Here is a 21,837-nt window from a genome sequence, read left to right as displayed (position 1 = left end):
ATACAACAGTTTAGTTCTAAAGCTAAGTAGATACAGCCAGAGATCACTTAGAAGAGAAGGTGGTGCAGTTATTTTCCTTAACAAGTTACCAATCTTTTATTATTATACATTTTATCACCGCTACTTAGCAAGTAAGACAAGAAACATTCACACAACTTTTCATCCTTTTCCAATTGAGATATTAAGCTACCTAAAAAAGGAAAAGAGAAAACTGTTTTTGCCCAGTTTGCTCATGTCAAGAAGTTGGCGTTAGTGCCAATACAGAATCTGAGTCAAGAACTTTGCCCTCCGGGTAAGCTGTGAAAGTAACATTCTTGACTTCACCAAACACTGAGTTGTCTAGACCGAAGTTTTTAGCAGGGGCCTGAGCAAGATTGTTGGATCTCTGCTGAATATGGCTTTCCATAGTTGTCACGGCTGAGACAACACAACCCTTAACAGTTACAGGAGGAGATATTGTAGACCCTTTATGATTAGTTAAAACCACACGAAAACTCTCGTACAGCTCCAAACGCAACACAAGCTCCAGCTGATTCTTTAGCAGGTCCACTTTGTGTTGTATCTCGGACAAGGAAACGTCGAGGGTGAAGCTAAAGATAAGCGTTAGTAATCCAGAGACAGGTTCGAGTCCCAGAGGATCCACAGTTATTCCACCAGGGAACTTCAGAACCTGAAAAGATGCTGGCTTCCCCAAAGTTGATTTGTTTAGGTTCAGACTCGACCTTTGAGCAAAGAGGTTAGCGAAAGAAGATCGCAGGGATGTTAACGAGTCTTTTCTTAATGTATGGTGAGTAAGTACAGGCAGAACTCCAAACTTGACTTCAGTGAAGTTAGATGCACCTGGTTGATGCAGAGACAGAACAGTCACCTGTTCTCAAGTTCAAACAATAAAATAGATATTAGACCTCTAAAACATACACATTTTATATAAGTTCTGGAGCAAAGAATGTGTACCTTGGTGTGGTTCCTGAGATCTAAACTTGAAAAGATATCCTTCTCTAGTTTTCCTTTATGGGAAATGATCTTAGAAGCTGGTTTGTGGAGTCTAAAGCATGCTTGTACTGATGCTGGTTGTTTCAGACAAAGAAAAGGACAATGTAAGAGTCATAATAAGAACTTTCAGTTAAAACTGAGGCTTAATACTTAAAAGTCTCCACCTTTAAGGCTCTAACTAAAGCAGCAAATCATATATATAAAACCAGAGATGGCTTATGTACTCAAAGTCTCCACCTTTAAGGCTCTAACTCAATATATAGAACCAGAGATAGCTTCTGTACTTTAAAGTCTTTACCTTTAGCGACTCTGTAACTTGAGAACAAAAAAGATAAACTTTGTGTTGAAAGAGAGGTTTACCATTGTGATGAACTATATGATCAGCATGGTGTCTAGGCAGCGATCGACGCGGCGGGAATAGCCAGAAGATCGCTGAAAGGAGAGTTGCGAAGCTAAGGACCAAAAAGATCACACATGTTAGACTAAACAGACGCGACAGGGCAGAGCAAAAGCTCCCACAGAAGAAGATTCGAGAAGATTCAGTTGCAGGGTTCTCAGGGTCAAGATTCTGTTGTCGTTGAACTTGTTCCTTCTTCTCCTTTAGTTGATTTACCATTGTCTGAAAAGCTCTCAGTGTGTTTTGTGTATTCTTTGAGAGAGAGAGAGGAGTTGGCTCAACCAACGTTGAGCAGAAGAAGAAGAAGCAAAAGGGTGAAACATCATCATCATCTCTTATGCTAGTCATTAAATAAGTACAAATGTAAAGAGTCAAATTAAGAGATAAATCATTTATTAGTTGTTTTCTGGTCAAAACATTTAATAACTGTTAATATGTATGTTTAAATGGTGTTTAGCCCTAAATATATACTAATGATATCAATTATTCAATTTGTGAACCACACTTACCTGTATTTAACAACTGTATTTTCCTGTATAAAATCACATTTAAAACTTTCCTGTTTATTACAATGAAACAGATAGATATAAAGATATTCATTTTAGATTTTGTTTCTAAACAAAATAACTAAATACTAAAACAGTTCTGTAAATAATTAATTAAAAAGAGCAGTAATGGGAATAAGCTAAGGAAATCCACCATAAAATTTATTACCAATGACTGTGTTTTACTTGTTGACCATGCTATTCCCACGTTCTTACTTTAAGATAAAATAAGGATTATTTAAAATGTAATATGTTTCCTTGTTTTAATTATACGGTATTGGTATGGTTTGGTTTGAGATTGGAATTTGGTTTTATTTTCCGGTTTGTAAAAAAAAAAAAGGAATGTATTCAAAATTCCGGTTTCTCTGGTAACATCTTGTTCGAATTGAATGAAATTGAAATGTATTTTTTTTTCCTGCTAATCAGTATTTCACCCATTGATTTCTGTTTATCATTCTGTTAGCTGAGCATTTCTAGTTTGAACTCTTGGGTAATTATTGTTTCCTGAGTTCATTGTTATGAACTTGTGTCTCTAATTCCGACAACGTATCCGAACTCTTCGCAGGATGTTGTCTTTAAAACAAATCATTATCATGGAACATAACAATGTTTTCTTGTTCAGATATTATTTGTTGCATTTTATAGTATGTATACATTTTTAGTCGTTAAAAGTGTTTGAAGGATAAACATGGAACATAACAATGTGAAAAGGTACATGACAAAATTTTGAGAAATGATTTACCTTTAGATTACTTCAAAAAAAAACTTGTAGAAAAGACTATTCAAGTTTTATTAAATAAATTTAAAGTAACAAGAGCATTTTAAAAAAAAACTCTAACTTCAAATATATAGTTTTTTTTTTTGCTTCCTAAAAAAAAATTTCAAAACTTTAAATTATAGTTTTAAGAAGTGAGTTTCACTTTAACCAAGTGGTCTTGGCCTAGTGGTAAATGGCTCACAGCTCTGAGTACCGCCAAGGGTTCGATTTTTCTTGGCCACTCGGGACGTCTTAAGTGGTAAGAAAACGCGGATTCTGCGGACCTCGTAGTGATTTATCAAAAAAAAACCTTTGGGATCACATTACGGTTATCAAAAAAAAAAGTGAATTTCACTATTCAAAACTCAAAATTTGAAGTTTTATTTTTTTATTTGCTTTTTGGTCCTTACAATTAATTATACGTCATATTTATGATTCTTAAGTATTTTTTCATTCATCGTTTTAATCTTTAAATTTTTTGTATATTTTATATATTTCAAATTTATTTTTATAAATTTAAATTTTGCACATAAAATTTAAAAATATTTATAATGTTTTAAAAGTAGAATTAGACAACAAAAAATTACAAAAGAAATTTAATAATTCTTTTTTTAAAGATACATGAAGATATAATTATTACACAAATTTAAATAGTACAACAACACTAATAGGTTAGAAAATTTTCTCCGGAACTTCTAAAATATTGTCTAAACAAATTTTGTGTAACCGAAAATAGAGCATTAATAAAATAATTTCATGTAATAATGTGGTATTTTGCTTGTAGTTTAATATTTAATTATGTATTTTTATTTATACTTTTATATTTTAGTGTAAAATTTTATTAATTAATATTACTATAATATTTTTATATATGTGCTAGTTATTTATAAAGGTCTTATGGATTTATATTAATTATGACAAATATAAAGATCATAGTGTAAATTACAAATAATTTTAAAGTTAAATTTGAAGTTTTAATTTTGGAGAAGAACACATTGAAACTTCAAATATAGAATTTTGCAGACTCTATAACAGAAAGTATTTCTGGAGATGCTCTAATATACCAACATCCAAGGGAGTATGTTTTTTTTGGTCAAAGCATCTAAGGGAGTATATAACAACAATATTTGTTAAAAAAAAATATTTGTTAAAAAAAAAAACAATATTTGTATGTATAAAGTATAAACTAGTCCACTTATGTATCAAAAAGAACTATGGTGAAGATAATCTGTTTAAAACAAGACAAACCTCAGATTATGTTTACATTTCTATAAACTACTAAAAAAAAACTGGATAAACGCAAAACGCGCACCACCAACAATTTTAAAACAAAAAAAAATAACTTTTTTCTATATATAAACAACTATAGCCCCGACATAAAAATTGTCTCGGCTAATTTTTCTCAATTCAACTAAAAAGGTTTAAATAAAACAAATAACATGGCGGGTCGCGACACTTTCCAGCTGCGTTTTGCAGCCGTCGCGGCATCCGCCGCCGTATTGATCTTCCTCTTTTCCAGCCAAGCCGTGGAAGCATCACGTATGATGAACCTATGCTCTCACACCGCGTATCCATCTCTGTGCCAGCCTTTGGTGAAGCGTGTCACGAACCCAAGAAGAGCCACACACCAAACCATTCAGGCTTTGGAGGCTAAGACAAAGCTGGCTTTAACTGAAGCGGCCAGGTACAAAAGCGGTAACCAAGAGATCACTACATGTTATGAAACGTTTACCGACGCACTATATAATTTGGCAAACGCGAGGAAGAGTATAAGGAAACGTAATGTGATGGCGATGAACACGTTTTTAACTGCGGCTGTGTCTGATTTTGGTGTATGTGTTGAAGGGTTCATTGACAAGGGTCAGGTTAATACGGTTCAAAATGCAGCGGTTGATTTGAGGAAAATTGGCACCAATAGCTTGATGTTGTCTACATTGATTAGATGATCAAATAACAAACATTTGTTACTTTCTCCAATAAAAAACTAATTAATTTCTTCTAAATGAAAAAGAGAACAAAAAATTCTAACTAATGAAAAATGGGTTTTTTTTTGTTGTTTTTGTTTTGGGGAGCTGTTTGTTGATCATCATTCGTCGTGTAAACGCCACTGGGTATAATTAATTATATTTATCTTATGTAATTAATTGCTATTAGATTATAATTTTTTCTTATGGTAATTTCAGTCAAATGATAGCTTTCAGAAATTTCATTTACCCATAGCATTATATCAACAGGTGGTGGTTAATACCTTACACTCCAGATATATTTTACGAAAAAAAAAAACAGATTATTGAGTAGCTGACATAAAGAAAATGTAGGGAAGATGCGCAAATAGAAAAAAAAAAGAACTTTAAGAATCAACAAGAAAAACATATATAATTTATAGATCTTATATTTGTCTCTCAAAATATACTAAATGTTAAACAAGAAAAAGATAACTAAAATTAACAGAGAGTATATAAAAGAAGGAAAAGAACACATAAAATGTTTCATGCTAAGTATTGCTGCTTGTGAACACTTGCTCTAGAGTCTCCCCAACCTTTTCTCTTTTGACAACAGCTGATTTTGTTTATTCTGTAGAGCTAAGAATAATAACACAATATATTGTATTAACATAATTAATTATATTCAGAGTGCTAATAAAATTTTCATTTAAAAAGAAAATAGAGCATTAATTCCAAGGTCGAGACAAGGTATAATTTTGTATGGTCCATCATTAGACGTATCATTTTACTATTATAAAACTGACGTCTAAACAAATTTTGGTGTAATTAACGTAGTCCAAAACTTTGATTCAACAAAGCAAAATACATAAATTTTATTATGAAAGCATGTAAATATACGTCATACATGACACGTTCGATAACACATGAGACATGAAGAATATATATGTTTATATGGCTCGTGCTTAATGCTTATATTCAAGACATGAAGAATATATATGTTTATATGGCTCGTGCTTAATGCTTATATTCAAGACATGAAGAATAAGCTTTCATGGATAAAGGACCATAGGGTGGTTTTCATTTGGCGAGAAAGGAACAGAGTGGCAGATAGAATTGCAAAGGAAGTTTTTCCTCTGAGAATAACACCTCTAGATTATATTCTATGGTGCCAAGTTGGTTAAACCAGTTGAAGAGGATAAACATTGTATGTAGTTGGCTAATGAAAAGTTCGAAGTTGAGCTAGAAAAACACATGATGCATGACTTTTTTGTTAAAATTTTTTGGAGGTATTCGAGATCCATGGAGAGGCCCAGACTAATTCCTAAAGAGGTGTATATTCTCATTCTCGGACCAAAATCAAAAGCATCATATAGTTAGATTTTGCTTAGTCACTTTATGTAGACTGCTTGGAGAAGTTTGAAAACTGAATAGGTTTATCAAGGGTCTACATCATTATTAGTAAATACTCTCGGAAGAGTATTTAACACATATGTAATTTAATTTTGGCACTGAATTTTCTAAAATAATACTTCTAAGAAAAAGCTATATAACTAGAATGTATCTCAACTTTTTAAAAGTTATTCTTTGAAAAAAAAAATCTCGTACATTATATTTTTCATTATAATAAAATTGCTAAGAATCATGTGTTAATTATGCTTGTAGTTGACATTGTTCGTTGCAATAACTTTGGCCAGTATTTCCTGACCAACAGTGATGCAAATGTTCACAACACCAACAATCAGGTACCAGAGCATGGCATGGGCCATGATAACACGTTGGTACATTGATTCCGTAGTTCGATTTCTCCACCACTTGAACATCCATACTCGCACCTACATATCAATTTGAACACACAAGAACGATGAAAAAAATCAAAGAGACATTTGATATATGTGTGTATTAGACAGTATATGAAGAAACCTATACGCACACTGATGCAGAGCGAAAAGGGAGAGCATGACAATACAGGCTAGAGCGATTTGTAATGATTTCATGGTTAGGCTGCCTCAAAGGACTTTGTCGTGATTCTCTTTGTCTTATGATTAACTGTAATTGTCAGCACAATGTAATACTAAAATAAAGGAATTGAGACAAATTTATTTGGTTAGAGAACAATTCGCAATAATGTTTCTTGATTTCGGTCAACGTGCGAATATCACTATTAACTATTAAGTCATTCATGGAATTGGTATGGATTCACAGTGTATGATTCAACTTTCCATTTCCTACTATGAGAGATAAGACATGTAATAAGTTTATAGTTTGACTTCCAGGAATAACGTTCGATTACTTGCCAATTAATTTAGTCAACAGCTCTAGGTTTCCAAGATTGTGAAACTTTGATTTGACCATATTCATCTAAGGTTAACGCTTGACACCCTCAAGAAATAAATTCATTAATTCAGATAAACGTCTCATGTAAAATTTATATAATTAAGTTTGTTATTTTAACATGTTCGTTTACTGCATTATCTAAATCCCATCAGGAATACCCGTCAGATTCTATCAGCCATATCTTATTGGAAGACAATAATGATACCTGATCATCAAAAAAAAGTTGCCTATGATTTAGGGACTTGAGATAGCATCTTGAGAAAACTCTCCCTTTTTTTAATCAAGAACCCAGTGGCCACCCAAAAAAAAAAAAAAACTCTTTGTTTAACAATTTAACCAAATTGGAAGTTTCATAAAAAAAAAGCTTACAGGAAACATATAGAGAACACCAAGATAACAATTCACAAGAGATATGGGCTTCTTAAACAACCTCCACAGTAAAAAAAATTATCAGCTTAAATTTTTTCTCCATTTTCTTCGATCTTCCCTCTGCTTTGTTTCTTTAACAAATGGCTTACCAAAATATATAGAAGAAACAACAGTCACACATTACATGAGCCTGAGTTCGTACTCACCAGCCATGGTTATATATCTCACCCACGGAAGAGCTTGGTACCCGCTCTTCTCAATGACCTTCAAGTACCGAACCTGTAATACCCATAATTAACACCCATCAGGACTCTTCCTTCAGATTTGACTGCAGAACATAGAAAATTTACTAACCTGTATTCCTGAAACAGTGAAATATGGAATCTCGAATTTGACACGAATAGGAGCTTTTCGCTCAGGTGTGGCTTCCTCTGCGGTTATACTTGGGAGATGGAACTCTGCTCTCAACATATACTCCTACATTGTTTCAAAACTTAGTGTCAAAGCATTCAACATTATATAGTCAGTTCTCACATTAAAAAATCATTTGGCACTTACCTTGTTCCCAGGGAAAGACTTGATTTTCCAAACCAATGCATCTTTTTCGGGAGCATATGCGGCAGACCCGAGAGATGTTCTAACGGTGGGGTTGGATGCATCAGTTGGTACAGGCAACTCGATCTCAACATTCGTTGCAGTGCTGCAGGAAAGCAACTCTTATTGAAACTTTTTTGTATATCTTAAAAGGTAAAATCAAACAAAGTCACACACACAAACGATTCTAGTTACCTTCTTTCCTTGAACTGGCTTCTCGCTTTTACTAGCATCTCAACACGACTCCTGGAATGTCTCTCTATCTGAGCTTCGACCCATATAAGAGGCTTTACCTGAACAAATATTATGTAAGAATGAGCTTTACTTTGTGCAAGGGGGGCAACCATCCGCGCAGTATTTCACATTTCGAACCTGGGTACTGAGTCTATATGTCATTAAATCAAAAGCCCCATCAGGTGGTATGAAAGATATTGTCCTATCGTTCTCAAAACGGGCCAATCGAACACACCTGTAATATGAAGAACGACACATGTAAGTATATATATATATTTTCTTGAGTAAAAGAAAAAACAGTGGTCTTGATGAGTGACTGTCAGAGAATGTTTCGGAGTTGCAAGAGGAAAGCGTACTGGTGAAATTTGATGTCCTCCAAATCAATAGCTTTTCCTTTTGTTGCTCGTCCCTGTGCTTCCAACAGTACTCTATCATTCAGACCTAGCTTACACTCTGGCATTCCACTGTAATAACCATGGATTAATTAGCAGAGAGTCAAAGAGGAGGGAGTTTGATCTAGCACGCTTTGCTTGATACGCACCTCAAATATGTTCGCATCTTCAATGCTCCAACGACATCAGACCTCACAATTTGCCCATTGCTGTTCACAAGGATATTTACACTCTCCACCACGTCCAAGAAAACCTGGAAAGCAAAAACACCAACATTTACAGACCTAAACAATACAAAAACAAAATGTTTCCTGCTTGCAAACTAAGCACCTACTTCGTTTTTCTTAAACTGTAACCCCTCACTCCTCCACGAAACAGCATTAGTAACAGCCATAGGAGGTCTCTGCGTAACTTCCATCCTATAAGCATCAGTCTTGATGAACTCACTAAGGATCCTTGCTTCAGTATACTGAGGGTACCCAAAGTCCATCATCTCGTCAAGCAACTCATACTGCCACCAACACCAACATATATATTCATCAAGAGAGATAACAAAATCTAGCATCTGAAGAAAGCAGTAGTAACATTACCACAACCACAAAGTTATCCCTCAATGACTCTTCCTCCAACTCCTCAAAATAGTGCTTGAAGACCTACAAAATTAGTATTAAAAAAAAAAGAAGCACGGCATCATTTGAAAAACAGATCATAAAGGGGATGGACTGATGCTTTACATCGATGACGCGATGCAGGAAGAAGAGAAGACTGGCGGCGTTACAGTTCTGCCTGGAAGCTATCATGAGGTAAACGTTACTATGCTGTACAAACATGTAGGTCACTCCATTATCGTATACAACCGGTTCATTAGACTCTGAATCTCCCTGCAAGATCATCAACCAACATAAGCAAAACTCCACCATGGAGAAGTATAAATGGTATTGATTTTTTTTTGAATTATACAAAAGCACAGAAGTGATCCAGACTAGTCTTGAAATTGTCTTCTGTTCTTGGCGATACCGAAATGTTAATTCCCTAGTGGTCGAGATTCGAACTCAGGTGGTTGTACTCACAGCTGTAAGCCCTTTACCCTTAGAGCTAAAAGTCGCGGTTGAAAAATTTTAACATTTTTTTAGCTTAAAACAAGCAACCTTGGTTGTAAACAGTATTTTTTGTTTGAATTAATTTAACATTTTTTCAAAAAAAAAAAATTGTATTGATTACTGATCAAACTCTAATCTATGAACAATAAACAAACTCATCATCACAGATAAAATCACGATAATCTTATAATTGGTACTAGAGAGATCGAAGATTGGGGAGAGTAATCGTGGAGTAAAGACCTCTTTCTCGATGAGTTTGGAGAAGAAACGCTCGGCTTGAGCAGCGGTGACGTCGCCGCGGTAATCGCGCCAGACGAGGACGCGGCCTTTGATGTCGAGCAGAAACAGCGCGGAGGCCGCCCCTGCCATTTTTTTTGTTTCTCTAGGATTGCGCGATTTCAGATCCGATCAAACGGAAGACGAGATCTGAGGAGTTTTTTTGCTTGGCCGGAGATTGGAGGTCGAGTATCAAAGAGAAGAATGAGCTAGCTTGACTGGTTTTCGATGAAAGTTTTTATTCACGATCTGACGATTTGCTCGATTCAGATTCCCATTACTGATGTTTTTTACTCTGTGGCAGACATGCCTTTAGATTCCTTCGAAACGGCGTCGTATTGCGCTCTTGGTGACTAGCAATAAAAAATGCTAATATTTGTTTTTTTTTCTTTACTGCCTAATAAAAGCAAGAGATTTGATTAGCCGTATGAGTACTATCTTCTTTGATCAAAAATCAAAAGGGTATAATTCGCTGGCTAGTCAAAAATTGTTTTGTTAACATTCTCTGTGAGAGAGAGAGAGAAAAGAGAGAGAAAGTAAATCTGATTTGGGTTCGGTGTTCGGTCAGCGCGTGTGCGTGCGTGCCGATGCCGGAGCCCCTCGTCTTTCAGCGTAACTTGTCCGGTCTTGGTCTCCTCCCCGTCTTCTCCAGCGTCCGCCTTGTCGAAGCTCTGGTCCACCACCACCTTTGGTGTCTCGGTACTTGGAGTGAAGACGCGGTTGTTCGGAGTTATGGCGTGGTGGAGACGCTCGTAGTATGGGTTTTGGTTCCGAGAGATGGAGACTTCCACAGATCCGTCGCCGTCGGCCTTTCTTTCCGGAAGGTGGGAGTTTTCTGACTTCGCCTTCGTCGGCTTTAGTTCTCGGGGGGGTGAAGGTTACCATAATTTCTCCTTGCCGGTTTTAGGTCGTTAGATGTGGTCCTGGAACTTTTTGGGGTTTTGGGATTTCGATTGTGAATTGGATGGTTTCTTGCATGTCGCTCTAGAACTGAAGCGTTTAAAGCGCTGGCCTTGTCGGATGAGCTCTCGAAGAGCGATGGTGCTCTCCGACGGGTAGATAGAGTTGGAAGAACAATGATGATTTCGGCGGAGGCTCGACAGATCTGAGCTCCAACGGAAGGAAGGGGTGGTGATGCGGTTCCGGTGTTGTTTCGAGGCGGAGACGGTCAAGTCGAGGCGGGTGCGACGGGTGTCATTCTGATGGATGAGATGTCTCCACGTGTCTAGCAATCGGCTTTCTTGACGCGCGTGTTGGTCTCCGTCTGACCGGGTGGTTTGGTTGGACCGTCGGTCCGTTTAAGGATTTTTGTGAAGTTGATAGTGAAGCTTGTATACCAAGCAGCACTATATGGTATTTGGAGGGAGAGGAACACTAGAACTCATAATCAGTGTGTTCGTCCTTCTCGGGCTGTCATTCTCGAGAAAAGTATTTTTGAGATGGTTGAGATGTCTCCACGTGTCTAAAAATTTTAAAAACAGTTTCAAAAAGTATTTTTAAATTATAAAAAAAAAATTTGAAAAAAAAAAAATTTCAAAAAAAAAATTATAAAAATTTCGAATCTGAAAACATATAATCTGAAACTATAAAAAAAATTTCTTTTTTTTTTTATTTTTATTTTTTTTTTATTTTTTTTTATTTATTTTTATTTATTTTTGTTTATTTATTTAATTTTAAACCATGGGTATTAGGGATATTTTACCCTTTAATGAATGTCATTTTTGTGACTTTCTCCTTTTAGTGCTATTTTTGAGATATAAACTTCAAAAAATGCTATTATTGACAATTGCCCCACTAAAAATGCTATTTGTGTTTTTTTTAAGGTATAAAAAAACGTATTATCCTCTTTGATCATCAAAAATCAAAGGGTATAATTCGCTGGCTAGTTGAAATCTTTGAGATTGTAATTACACATTTCTCCTAGTTATTTTTTTTTTAATTTCCTTACAATGCAATTGAAGTGATCAAAGAACTCTTCTGTACATGTTTCAAAACCTTCTTCTTTCTCTCACAAGCAATCCAACTCAGACTTCTTCACGATTTGTCTCAGCACAAATCCTTATGTTCAGTTCCATTGATTCGATCTCGAGTTAGGGGGCAAAGCAACAAGCCGGCTTCATTACAACCAGAGATGATGTTTCATGTTCCTTTTTGGTTTATGCCCTTTGAGGTAGTACTATTAGATTTGAGTACTATGCTACTTATATCGTCGTCACCTTCGAGATCACTGAAAGAAACATCATCCTCATTCACTGTGTACATTGGAGCCCACTTATGACCACAATCTTCCTCTTCTGGCCAATCATCATCATCATCATCATCTTTGAGTGTTGGCCTTAGGCTTCCACTATTTTTATCGATCTTCTGGATTGGTTCTTCCTCGATAACAGCTTTATCGATGAACTGCACATTCTGAGACACCGTTTCAACGTCGCGATACATGATTGAAGGAGGTTCAAAGGCATATATTCTTGGAGAAAGAAACTCAGGAGGAGCATGGTGGTAGAAACTCGAAGTTGATGGCTCCTGAAGAATATCTCCACGACCTGTTTTAGTGGAATTAGTTTGATTCTGAAGCTCTTTCATCCACAATGCTATCGCTTCCATCACCTGTTTGATTGAGTGATAACAAACAGTCATGTTTCGTGTGGATTGTTGGAATAAAGAAGATTGAGTAGAGGTTAGTTAACCTGTGGGGAAGACAAAAGGTAAGCATCGTGTTTACTGAGCCGTGAATGGAGAAGAACAAAATAGACTTTCCAGAAGCAACCAACAGTCATGTGGTAAGGACAGAGTTCTATTCTCAGTGCAGCTAACCTCGGAGCAAGACGCTCTATGGCTAAAACATGACCTCTCTGAGCATAAGACATCATTACTCGGGTTGAGTCAAACTAAACCCATAATAACTTCTTTTTTGCTCAACAAACTTCATTCAAACCAGATAATTTTCTTGCCAACTGGAATTAGATTTTAACATCTAGAAGCTTTATCCGTAGATTTTCTTTTTTCTTTTCTGTTGAAAAGTTTTTTTTTTAAATGAATTTGATTTTCGGAAAATTAAATTACGTTCGATATTCTCAATTTATTGTCATTAAGTACAAAGAAGTGAAATGAATCATCATTACATTATTGGATTTTCCTACATAAGAAAAAAACAAACCTCTGGAGTGGCAAATGCTTCAAACGAGACTATACACCAAAGATCATAAATCAGATTCTCACAAACCCAAAAATTATTTCCCGTTGGATTTGTCTACTCAGAACCACAAAAGCTTAAACTTGAAGAGCAGAAGCAATGGAACCAGCTAGGCTCAGAACTTCAAAGGGAGGTTTATTCATCACCTCTTTCACTGTCAGTCCACACGAGTCCGTGATCCAGAAATAGCTAAAACCTTCCGCAGGATCACCTGCAACATACAAAGATTTTTATTATGACTCAAAGAGAAAAAGATGTGGCTCGGTTTCATATCATTTGTGTAATGGTTGTAACCTTTGGTGTCAAGCTTGAAACGTTTCCATGAACTCTTGGGGAATATGCCGTGTGTTACATATGCGCTTATTTTCGCTGCTCCATGTGCAGCTAAGACTTTCTGCACAGTAACGAACGAGTTGAGAATGGAGTAATTAATATTTTTGAGAGTTGAATATGAGTACAGAACCTGGCATTCGATTAGCGTGCCACCTGACTGAACCAAATCATCGACAATCACGACATGCCTTCCTTCAGCGTCTCCCTCTTTGATACGCACTATTCGTTTGTCTCCCATTCTAACTTTGTTACAAACAATCTGAATGACGCAGTGGATTACTAGGTAAGTCTGATATTCAGATTTTCTACTCAAGATACGATGATGCAATGCTTGTTTTGGAGTTAGATACAATGTGACCTTTAAGAACTCATGATGCTAAAACACAGGTTTCTATATACTAAAACGGTCCACATGTATTCACTGTAAGATGCTAGTGAGAGACAGCATTAGTAGAAAGTATGATACCGTTGGATAATGTTGTAGTTGTTTGTGGAAACGTTTCCATGCTCCATCATCCGGGAATGCAATAGATATCTGAAACAAATGAACATCAATAACAAACATGAATGAAGCTTGAATGGAACTCTAATCAACAGCGAGTTACATGAAAAAAAGCTCGTTCAATAGCGATGATGGAACTGATACAAATGTGATAAACTAAAGGGAAAGAGGCTTACGTTATCAGAATCAGGTAGAGCCTGGAGTCTATTCTTGAGCAAAGGAATACCACTTTCAAAGCACGGAAGTATAGTATCACCAAAGTAGAATCTTTCCTACAATCCAAACAAAAACATGCAAAAATCTAAGATAAAACATAGACAACAAAAAAAAAAAAGTCATCAGCATTGATCAGCGTTGTAATGAAGACCTGCAACGCGTGTATATCGAATGTCACTAAGCTAGTCGGTCCTCCTCTAGAAGCCGGTATGTTCGAGAGTATCCTAGCCAGAGTAAAAGCAGTCGCCACGTCACCCTCGTCCTCCATTCTCTCAGAAGTTCCAGTGGGGAAAAACGGAAGAACAAGTGTAAACGACGAAACAAAAAGCTTGGGGAGAGCATAGATAACAGAGAGCTGCTCAAAGATCACAGCCGGTGAACTGAACGAAGCCAAGAAGGCCACGTGCTGCCCACGTATGCCTTGAGCATTTTGTATGAACAAGTTAGGGAATCCATCATCAAATTTCCTAAAACAAAAAAAAAAAAAAAACAAATGATTGTGAATATAACTTTGTTAACAAAAACTCAATTATCAAACCAAATAATCCTCAGCTTAGAATCCCTAATGCAAAAGTTCTCTCTACTAAGAGTGGTTTAAAAGAGCTATAAGAATCTCTCAAGGTCTCGACTTTAAACTCTAGAGTAAGACCATTGACCAAACCCACCAAAGAAACTCGCATTTGAAAATTCGAATTGGTCAGAACAAAAGTCAAAGCTATCAGCTTTCGATAGCTTTTTTCACAAAGGATCGCATTAACATAAAAGAGAAACCTTTTTTAAGTAATCAAATAGAGAGAGACAGAGATTGTTTACTTCCAATTGATGCTTCGTAGCTCGATACAATCCGATTGCGCGACGATCCTCTCGGCGAGATCTCTAGTCTCGTCGCTGTGGAAGAGGCACACGCGCTTCGAGCACTTCGAACCGGATTCCGACGCTGATGCAGCCATCGATATCGGAGAAGACGACGAATTCGGGTTAATCAGGCTGATCGGATCCCCGTTAGACAAGAAATCGAGGCTCCGGTGACCCGACTGGTTCTCTAAGCTTCTCACTCCGCACCTCACGCAGCGACTACCGACTGTAGCGGTTTTGAAATTCAGAGAGGAAGAGGACGATAACGACGATGGGGAGGAGCTAAGCTGAGGGAGAGATAGAGAAGCAGCGGTTGTTGCAGTCGCCGGAGAAATAGCCGCCATTTCCGAAGACGAAGGGTCAAAAAATACGAAGTTTTCGGCGGATATCTTCAAAATTAAAAATTATAATTTTTTTGCGCTTAAAAAGAAGAATATGACATGTGGCGAAGAGGTTAGAGATTGACACATATGCCCCTACCTGTCAAATGAGACACGTTGTGAAAGATGTTGGATTTGTTCCGGTTTGGTCAGATTGATCTACCTAACCATCGGTTCGAGTTTAATTTATCCGAAAGTTCACATTACAAGTATGTATGTTTAGGATTCTTCCAAATTCCAAACTTTTCTTTACAGTATTAAAGCCGATATCAAATGATTTCTCTAGGTTTAATTAGAATATCGATCGGGATATTCGGTTTGTTTCCGGTTTAAGAGGAAGGATGAGAAGGCAAGAATAAACTTGGGAAGGTACACGCGCCTTGAAATCGTTTTATGCATAAAAAATGTGTTAGTTGAATAGAAGTAGCGTCAAACTATACCAACACTATTCTTCATTAGTGTTCCACCGGTACACGAGAGGCTGCTAAAACATTTGTTATATGCTGAATAGGACCGTCTAACAGCGCGCACAAGTGAAGCGATCGAATAGAATCCCGAAATATAAAAATAAAAAGTTTAAGAATTTTTTAAAATATATAGATAAATTAATGGTAAAAAACTTTAAATTTTTAGATATAATGCTAAATTTAGAACTTATAATATAAAAAATTAAACAAAGTTATTAAATTTTAAAATTACTTGATAAAATGTATAATTAATACTGTAATTTTTTTGAACCGGATCTAAAATTAATTTGAGACGACGCTGATGCTGAGATACCTCAAAAACACCGACAAAACGAATAGTAGAATTATCCTGATATCTCAACCATCAAATTTTCTTTGGTGCAATAACTTTAGCGTCCAAGCTTCGAAGCCCTCGAAAATCTTTTTTTGACCAGAGATTTATTAGAAAGTCAAAACATATGACCGTCAACTGAACGGGTGTGGGCAATGTACACTGAACAAAGTCTGAATCTCAACGACTCTTTTCCATTTAATAGTTCCATATTCTACAAGATACATTTAATGCTACTGCATGGAAATCATTATTTATAACTATGATAAACATTAAATATGTGTTAGGTTTGAACTTACACGCGTTTCCTCGGATTCCCTATTCTCATTTAAAACTCATTTTTGTATTTTCTGTGTTTCTCATTTTAGTCAGGTGTCACGGTCTCTCTGTCTCCCTTTTCTTATGAACTCTTCTCTCCATCACAGTTACTCCAATCCAAATTCGTTTTGAAACTATCCTGCGGAACACACGTTGTTTCTTTTCTGAACTTTTACTTAAACGCTTTGTAATTGTTACTAAGATTCAGACCTGCTAAGATTAATGTAGTCGTTGGTTTTACATATAAAATATAAAGATTGTAGACACAAACACAACTTTTTATTTTTGTTAGAGGGCATATCAAGGATGATTTGGCAGACGGATATGTACGCAAATCTAGACACCGACGTGCATGTCACATATATGTATCCACACAAAAAAGAAAACAGTAAACATACTAACCTACGTACTTAACATATGTCACATATATATATATGTACTATCGTCGACAAGTTGGTGGAGACAAATACCCACCCATCACTAACGATGTAGGATATATGATGAATTGATGATCGATCATATATATGCGCAATACTCACAAGTTGTAGATCCTGATAACTTGATTATCACTCCATAACAAAGTACTTAAAAAAATATATTTGGTGAACATATATAGATCAGTTTTCTTATATCTTCAGTGTATATTTATTTTCGTTCATATGAGTTGGGGACATAGATTTACACCAATAGAAACATATGCTCCTAGTTTTTTTTTTGCTTCCACATTCATAGATGTATGTACGTATAATTTTTTTTTGTTTTATACGAACCGGAACTCAAATGACAATACAACAAGAAATTTTCATATTGTCATTCTGTCTCTAAGGCATCCCTATAATCTTTTACTTCAACATATTTTAAGATTTTTGTGTAAGTGCTAAAATCATATTTTAAAATCTACCGCAAATGAAAATTAGTGATCCGACATGACAATTTTTTTCTATTTATTATGATATTAAAATTATAAAAAATTTAGACACAACCGATAACCGGCAAAAAAATTTCATTCCACACTTCCGTAGTTCCGTGATATATTTAATTATAAAGTTTAAATTTCAAATTATGAATAGTTACCAGTTACCACTCCTCTACCCTTTATTCCCTCCACTTTCCACTCTGTTCTCAGAATCGAATATAAACTATTTCAAAAAGTACGCACTCAATGTCATTGTCTTTCTATAGTACATTTTTGTATCCGATAATTAAATTTGAAACAAAAAAAATAAAAACCTTTTTCATAATATTTTAGTCAGAAGAAGAGGAAAATTACCGAACTGAATCGACACCGATCTGATTGATGCATTCAATTCCTTGTTGACTATAAAACCGGCCTGTCCCCCTTCACTTCACATTCGCCAGCAACGTTAGAAGGAGAGAGAGAACAAGAGCAACAAGTCTCATTCAACTTCACAAAAATACCTAAAGATTCCCAATAACCAAAGCAAGCCTTTGATTACTTTTGTTAATCAATTGCTCTCTTTCCTCTGATTCCACATCCAAGAACTCATGGGATATTCCGACAAATCTTACAACCAACTCGAAGTCGAGATACGTGAAGCCACCGACGGTAAAAAATGGGTTATCGCCGGTCTTCCTCCACGTTCGCCGCTCAAGCCTATTAACTCCTCCTCCGACGTCATATTCACCGAAACAGAGGATCAAGATCAGTGTCCGACAACACCCACAGCGGTTTCTGTCAGAATTCCAAGAGTCCCGCCGTGCCCAGCCGCACCAAAGAAGCGGAAGCCGTCGTCCAAGTGCAGCTACGTTGCCACCGGTAGAGAGTTCTTCTGTCCACCAGACCTCGAAACCGTTTTCATTCAGAGAGCTGCTAGTTAACTCTGGTTTTTCACAACTTCTCTTTCTAACCTTCTTTAGGGTTGTAATATTCTTCTCGATTCTGGTTAAGTTTTAGATTCTGAACCTACTCTTATGGTCTTATGTGTTTTTCAGTTCTAGACTTCTAGTAATGTTAGGACACTAATTAAGGTTGCTGAATAGAAGTATATCTTTCGTGTTTATGTACAATTATCCCCCCTTTTCTAGTAGAATTAATAAATATACGACATGTCGTTTGTAGCTTGGTTTATTAATTTGCAAATTTTGAAATGTTTTTTTTTTCTGATTATTTTCTTTCACTTTTTTCCCCACTCATGTTTAATGAAGTCCGTTGTTTGTATAACTCATTCTTCCTCGAAATACTGTACTTCCTCTGTTCCTTAATATTACATATTTTAGAGAAAAAAAAATTGTTTTAAAAAGATTCATTTTTTACATTTCCAAGACTATGTTTTATTAACTAATTGCAAATTTCAAAAAACTTAATTGCATTTACTGAATTTTTATTGGTTTAAAATTATGAAACAAAGATAAACACAAAAAATATGTAAATTTAATGTGTTTTATTAAAATGTGTGAAAATTTTAAAATATGTAACATAAAAAAACAGAGGGAGTAGTTTTTATTTTTGAAACTCTGAGATGACATTAACAATATGATCCACAGATCAAAAGTTTTTCGCTTTTTATCTACCCTTTTATTTTATATGCCTTTTATTCTTTTAAATCATTAGAAAAAAAGAAAAGAATCATTCTTTCGTTTTTGCTAAAAAGAATGTTTCTTCTATGTATACAAAAACTAAACGAATATTTTCCTTTCTAAATTTTGTGGAAAGTTAGAGAATGCAAAAATATATCTCCTTCTTTTTCTTAAAACGAATATTATCTTATTCTAATCAAGTTCCAAGCTTCAAATCTCTTTTTACCATTTAGAATGTTCCAAGTATGTATATTGTACTCATACATGCACGCATTTATAGTTTACATTATTCTCATAACTGGACAAATTTGGTATTTTTTCATGTATAGCATGCTATGGCCTATGCATGGGACAACAAAATATCATGTTATATCCCTTAATTTAGTCTCTAAACAATTTTTTGGTGGTAAAAGCAGCTCCAACAAAATATTTTAAAAGAGTTTTTAATTTTAAAAATAAATGAAAAATAATTAAAATAAAAGGGAACAAACTAAAGTTTTTAATAAAGAATTTTAAGGACCGGTTAAGGATGAAGAAAAACAGATGTCATTCTAATAATGTTTTATTGGGTTAACAAAATTTAAACATAAATAAAATAATTATAATAGTAATAGTAATTTTTTTTCAAGAAACCTGTACCGGTTCAGACCGACAGGGGCGAAACCAGTGCCAAGAACAACTTGCAGAAACATACAAATTTATAAATATTTACTTGTATGTAAAAATACAAAGTAACCAGCTAGATAAGATGGTTTAATAGTGTTGTGCACCCCTTTAAATCTCAAGTTCGATTTTCCCTTAGTCTTTTATTTTATTTTGCACCTTCTGAAAAATTATTCTGGATTCGCCCCTGCAGACTGGGTGCCCTAAAGGATTTCCAATTTACAGTATGCACAAAATATATGCTTACATCGGTTATATTTTAATATCATCAAACACCATTCGATGTGAATGTGAGTCAGTGACAGCCACCGACGTAAGTGGAATCCGAGAAAAGAATACGCCAAAAAGTTTTTGTCCTGTTCTCGCTTCATAACATTTCCAATATATATTTTTAAATATACTGGCTTTTGTTTTTGTCTAATAACAAGTATTATACTATATGATGTATACATATTTTGTACTAAACTCGTCTATTGAATCCAGTATATGTACTCTTCACGGTTGTATGTTCATGTACATGTAGCAAATTACACATGCATGTGACAGCGGAAAAGTGCCTTAAACTTGCAGAAACAAAATCACTAGTGTCCTACAACTCTCCAAAGGAAAAATCAATTTGTCACACACAAATTTCATCTGATTAGTATATAATCATTATCTTTTTACCTGGGTGGTCCGGGGTTAAGTACCGGATTAAAAGGGATGAGGTTCAACCTACTATGCAAGTATTAGGTCAATACAGCCATCCGACACTAACAAACCGAGCACGTATAATCTCAAGGTAAATTAACTTATCGAGTAGGTACCAATTAAATTGTCCAACCTTGTCTAGTATAACGCTTTTTAAATGGGAAGAGAGGGATTGTTTTTTGTTTCTCTCTCTAGGTAACGTGATTGTCCATAACGCTTTTAGTTTAAAATTTTGAATGTGACCAATAATAACATAACATGAATTAGAAGATGCGATAGACGGAATCTTATTATAGTATATGCTCCGAACCTTAGCAACATAAAGAATAATTTACAAAGGCTAAGAGAAACTATACGTTCTTACGAGGAAAAAGCCTTGCTCGTAAGTGGATAACGATGTACGCTTTTCTTTATCTACGTGAAAAGAAATGACATATGGTTATAATACTAAAAAACACATGGGAGGTTTCAGTTGAAGACACTAAATTTACTTTTGATTTATCAATGTAATAAGGCTTTTTTTTATGAATAAAATTTAACATTTATTTTTTTTTAAAAAGACACTAAATTTACTTTAGTAGATCATATTTCTAATGCTGATTATATAGGGTTCGGAATGAAATCATAATCTCATCGAAAATCTGTTGAGAGCTCGGACAAGGATCTCAGCAATGTGTCAAGATTTTCAAGTTATCTACTCTTTTTTACATCACAGTCGTGTTATCTAACTGCATGTAAAACACTCAAAATAAACTCGATCTTTTGAATACATGACATAATAGTCGTTTTTATCAATAACTGTTAGTTTTTGTTGGAGTGTAAACATATTTAAGATTAATGCAAGTTTGGTTTGATCAAAAAGAAAATTAATAATTGTTAGTTAGCTCCATATGTTGCTAGTTTTTCTTTTTTTGGACTACATATGTGTTGCTATAGGTTCTCCATAGCAAACTCATCAAAGCGACGTAAAATAATAAGGAAGAAGAAAAAATGGTTAAAGAACAAGGACTATATGTAAACTTCTTACATTGTCTTGTCTCCTTCGCTACAACGATTCAAAGAACAAACAATTGTGTGAAGCTTAAAAAAAAAAAAAAAAAAAAAAAAAATTGTGTGAAGCTTGCGTCACCTTAATTTGGCTTCTTATAGGAAAGATATATTATGGATAGTCTTCACACTAAAAAGTGGCTAATTATTGGACACCACATGGTTAGAGATCCCATTTGGGGATCCCGGTGCGTTGTACTTGGAATAGCCGATTCCATTAAAATTCAGTGTCATCCTTCGGGATCTGAATGTATTTTAGTTTCCAAGTTTTAAATATAATGCAAAAAAAAAATTTTTTAAGAGGATGACAAAAAAGAAAACACCAAGAAAGAAATAAATTGACCGTAGTTTAATCGATGCAGAT

At 35.1% G+C, this 21,837-nt stretch overlaps 6 protein-coding genes across 8 annotated transcripts; 2 read left to right on the top strand and 4 right to left on the bottom strand.

Moving 5' to 3' along the window:
• Positions 1-43: 43 nt before the first annotated feature.
• LOC103871862 lies at positions 44-1,706 on the bottom strand. The gene is made up of 3 exons (XM_009150176.2): positions 1,354-1,706; positions 955-1,067; positions 44-868 (listed from the first exon to the last, which is right to left on the bottom strand). Exons 1-3 carry the CDS (start codon positions 1,607-1,609, stop codon positions 236-238), a joined length of 1,002 nt encoding a protein of 333 aa, XP_009148424.1. The 5' UTR covers positions 1,610-1,706; the 3' UTR covers positions 44-235.
• A 2,359-nt stretch (positions 1,707-4,065) lies between these two features.
• Positions 4,066-4,863, top strand: LOC103871856. The gene has a single exon (XM_009150168.3). It carries the CDS (start codon positions 4,132-4,134, stop codon positions 4,636-4,638), a length of 507 nt encoding a protein of 168 aa, XP_009148416.1. The 5' UTR covers positions 4,066-4,131; the 3' UTR covers positions 4,639-4,863.
• A 2,411-nt stretch (positions 4,864-7,274) lies between these two features.
• LOC103871855 (AP-1 complex subunit mu-2-like) lies at positions 7,275-12,258 on the bottom strand. Of its 3 annotated transcripts, none has more exons than XM_033272963.1 (12): positions 12,245-12,258; positions 9,902-10,150; positions 9,296-9,442; positions 9,152-9,214; positions 8,896-9,072; positions 8,711-8,814; positions 8,526-8,633; positions 8,308-8,404; positions 8,131-8,228; positions 7,900-8,041; positions 7,696-7,818; positions 7,275-7,620 (listed from the first exon to the last, which is right to left on the bottom strand). In XM_033272963.1, the coding sequence occupies exons 2-12, from the start codon at positions 10,028-10,030 to the stop codon at positions 7,522-7,524; spliced, it is 1,287 nt and encodes a 428-aa protein (XP_033128854.1). In that variant the 5' UTR covers positions 10,031-10,150; positions 12,245-12,258; the 3' UTR covers positions 7,275-7,521. The 3 variants fall into 3 exon arrangements, with proteins under 3 accessions (XP_033128854.1, XP_033128855.1, XP_009148415.2); XM_033272964.1 differs by lacking the exon at positions 12,245-12,258 and adding an exon at positions 12,176-12,186; XM_009150167.3 differs by lacking the exon at positions 12,245-12,258 and having other exon boundaries at positions 9,902-10,244.
• On the bottom strand, positions 11,877-12,807 carry LOC103871854. The gene is made up of 2 exons (XM_009150166.3): positions 12,628-12,807; positions 11,877-12,547 (listed from the first exon to the last, which is right to left on the bottom strand). Exons 1-2 carry the CDS (start codon positions 12,805-12,807, stop codon positions 12,077-12,079), a joined length of 651 nt encoding a protein of 216 aa, XP_009148414.2. The 3' UTR covers positions 11,877-12,076.
• Positions 12,808-12,983: 176 nt separating this feature from the next.
• LOC103871852 (ribose-phosphate pyrophosphokinase 3, chloroplastic) lies at positions 12,984-15,449 on the bottom strand. Its single transcript, XM_009150165.3, has 7 exons — positions 14,998-15,449; positions 14,336-14,651; positions 14,145-14,240; positions 13,933-14,001; positions 13,597-13,725; positions 13,428-13,527; positions 12,984-13,344 (listed from the first exon to the last, which is right to left on the bottom strand). Exons 1-7 carry the CDS (start codon positions 15,381-15,383, stop codon positions 13,211-13,213), a joined length of 1,230 nt encoding a protein of 409 aa, XP_009148413.1. The 5' UTR covers positions 15,384-15,449; the 3' UTR covers positions 12,984-13,210.
• Positions 15,450-15,696: 247 nt separating this feature from the next.
• Positions 15,697-18,648, top strand: LOC103871851 (cyclin-dependent protein kinase inhibitor SMR8). Its single transcript, XM_009150164.3, has one exon. It carries the CDS (start codon positions 18,042-18,044, stop codon positions 18,372-18,374), a length of 333 nt encoding a protein of 110 aa, XP_009148412.1. The 5' UTR covers positions 15,697-18,041; the 3' UTR covers positions 18,375-18,648.
• The last annotated feature ends 3,189 nt before the right edge of the window (positions 18,649-21,837 follow it).

The sequence above is a fragment of the Brassica rapa genome, chromosome A06 (genome assembly GCF_000309985.2).
Source record: "Brassica rapa cultivar Chiifu-401-42 chromosome A06, CAAS_Brap_v3.01, whole genome shotgun sequence".
NCBI classification, from domain to species: domain Eukaryota; kingdom Viridiplantae; phylum Streptophyta; class Magnoliopsida; order Brassicales; family Brassicaceae; genus Brassica; species Brassica rapa.
The sequence above is the reverse complement of the archived record's forward strand: the minus strand, read 5'-3'. Positions and strand labels throughout refer to the sequence as shown.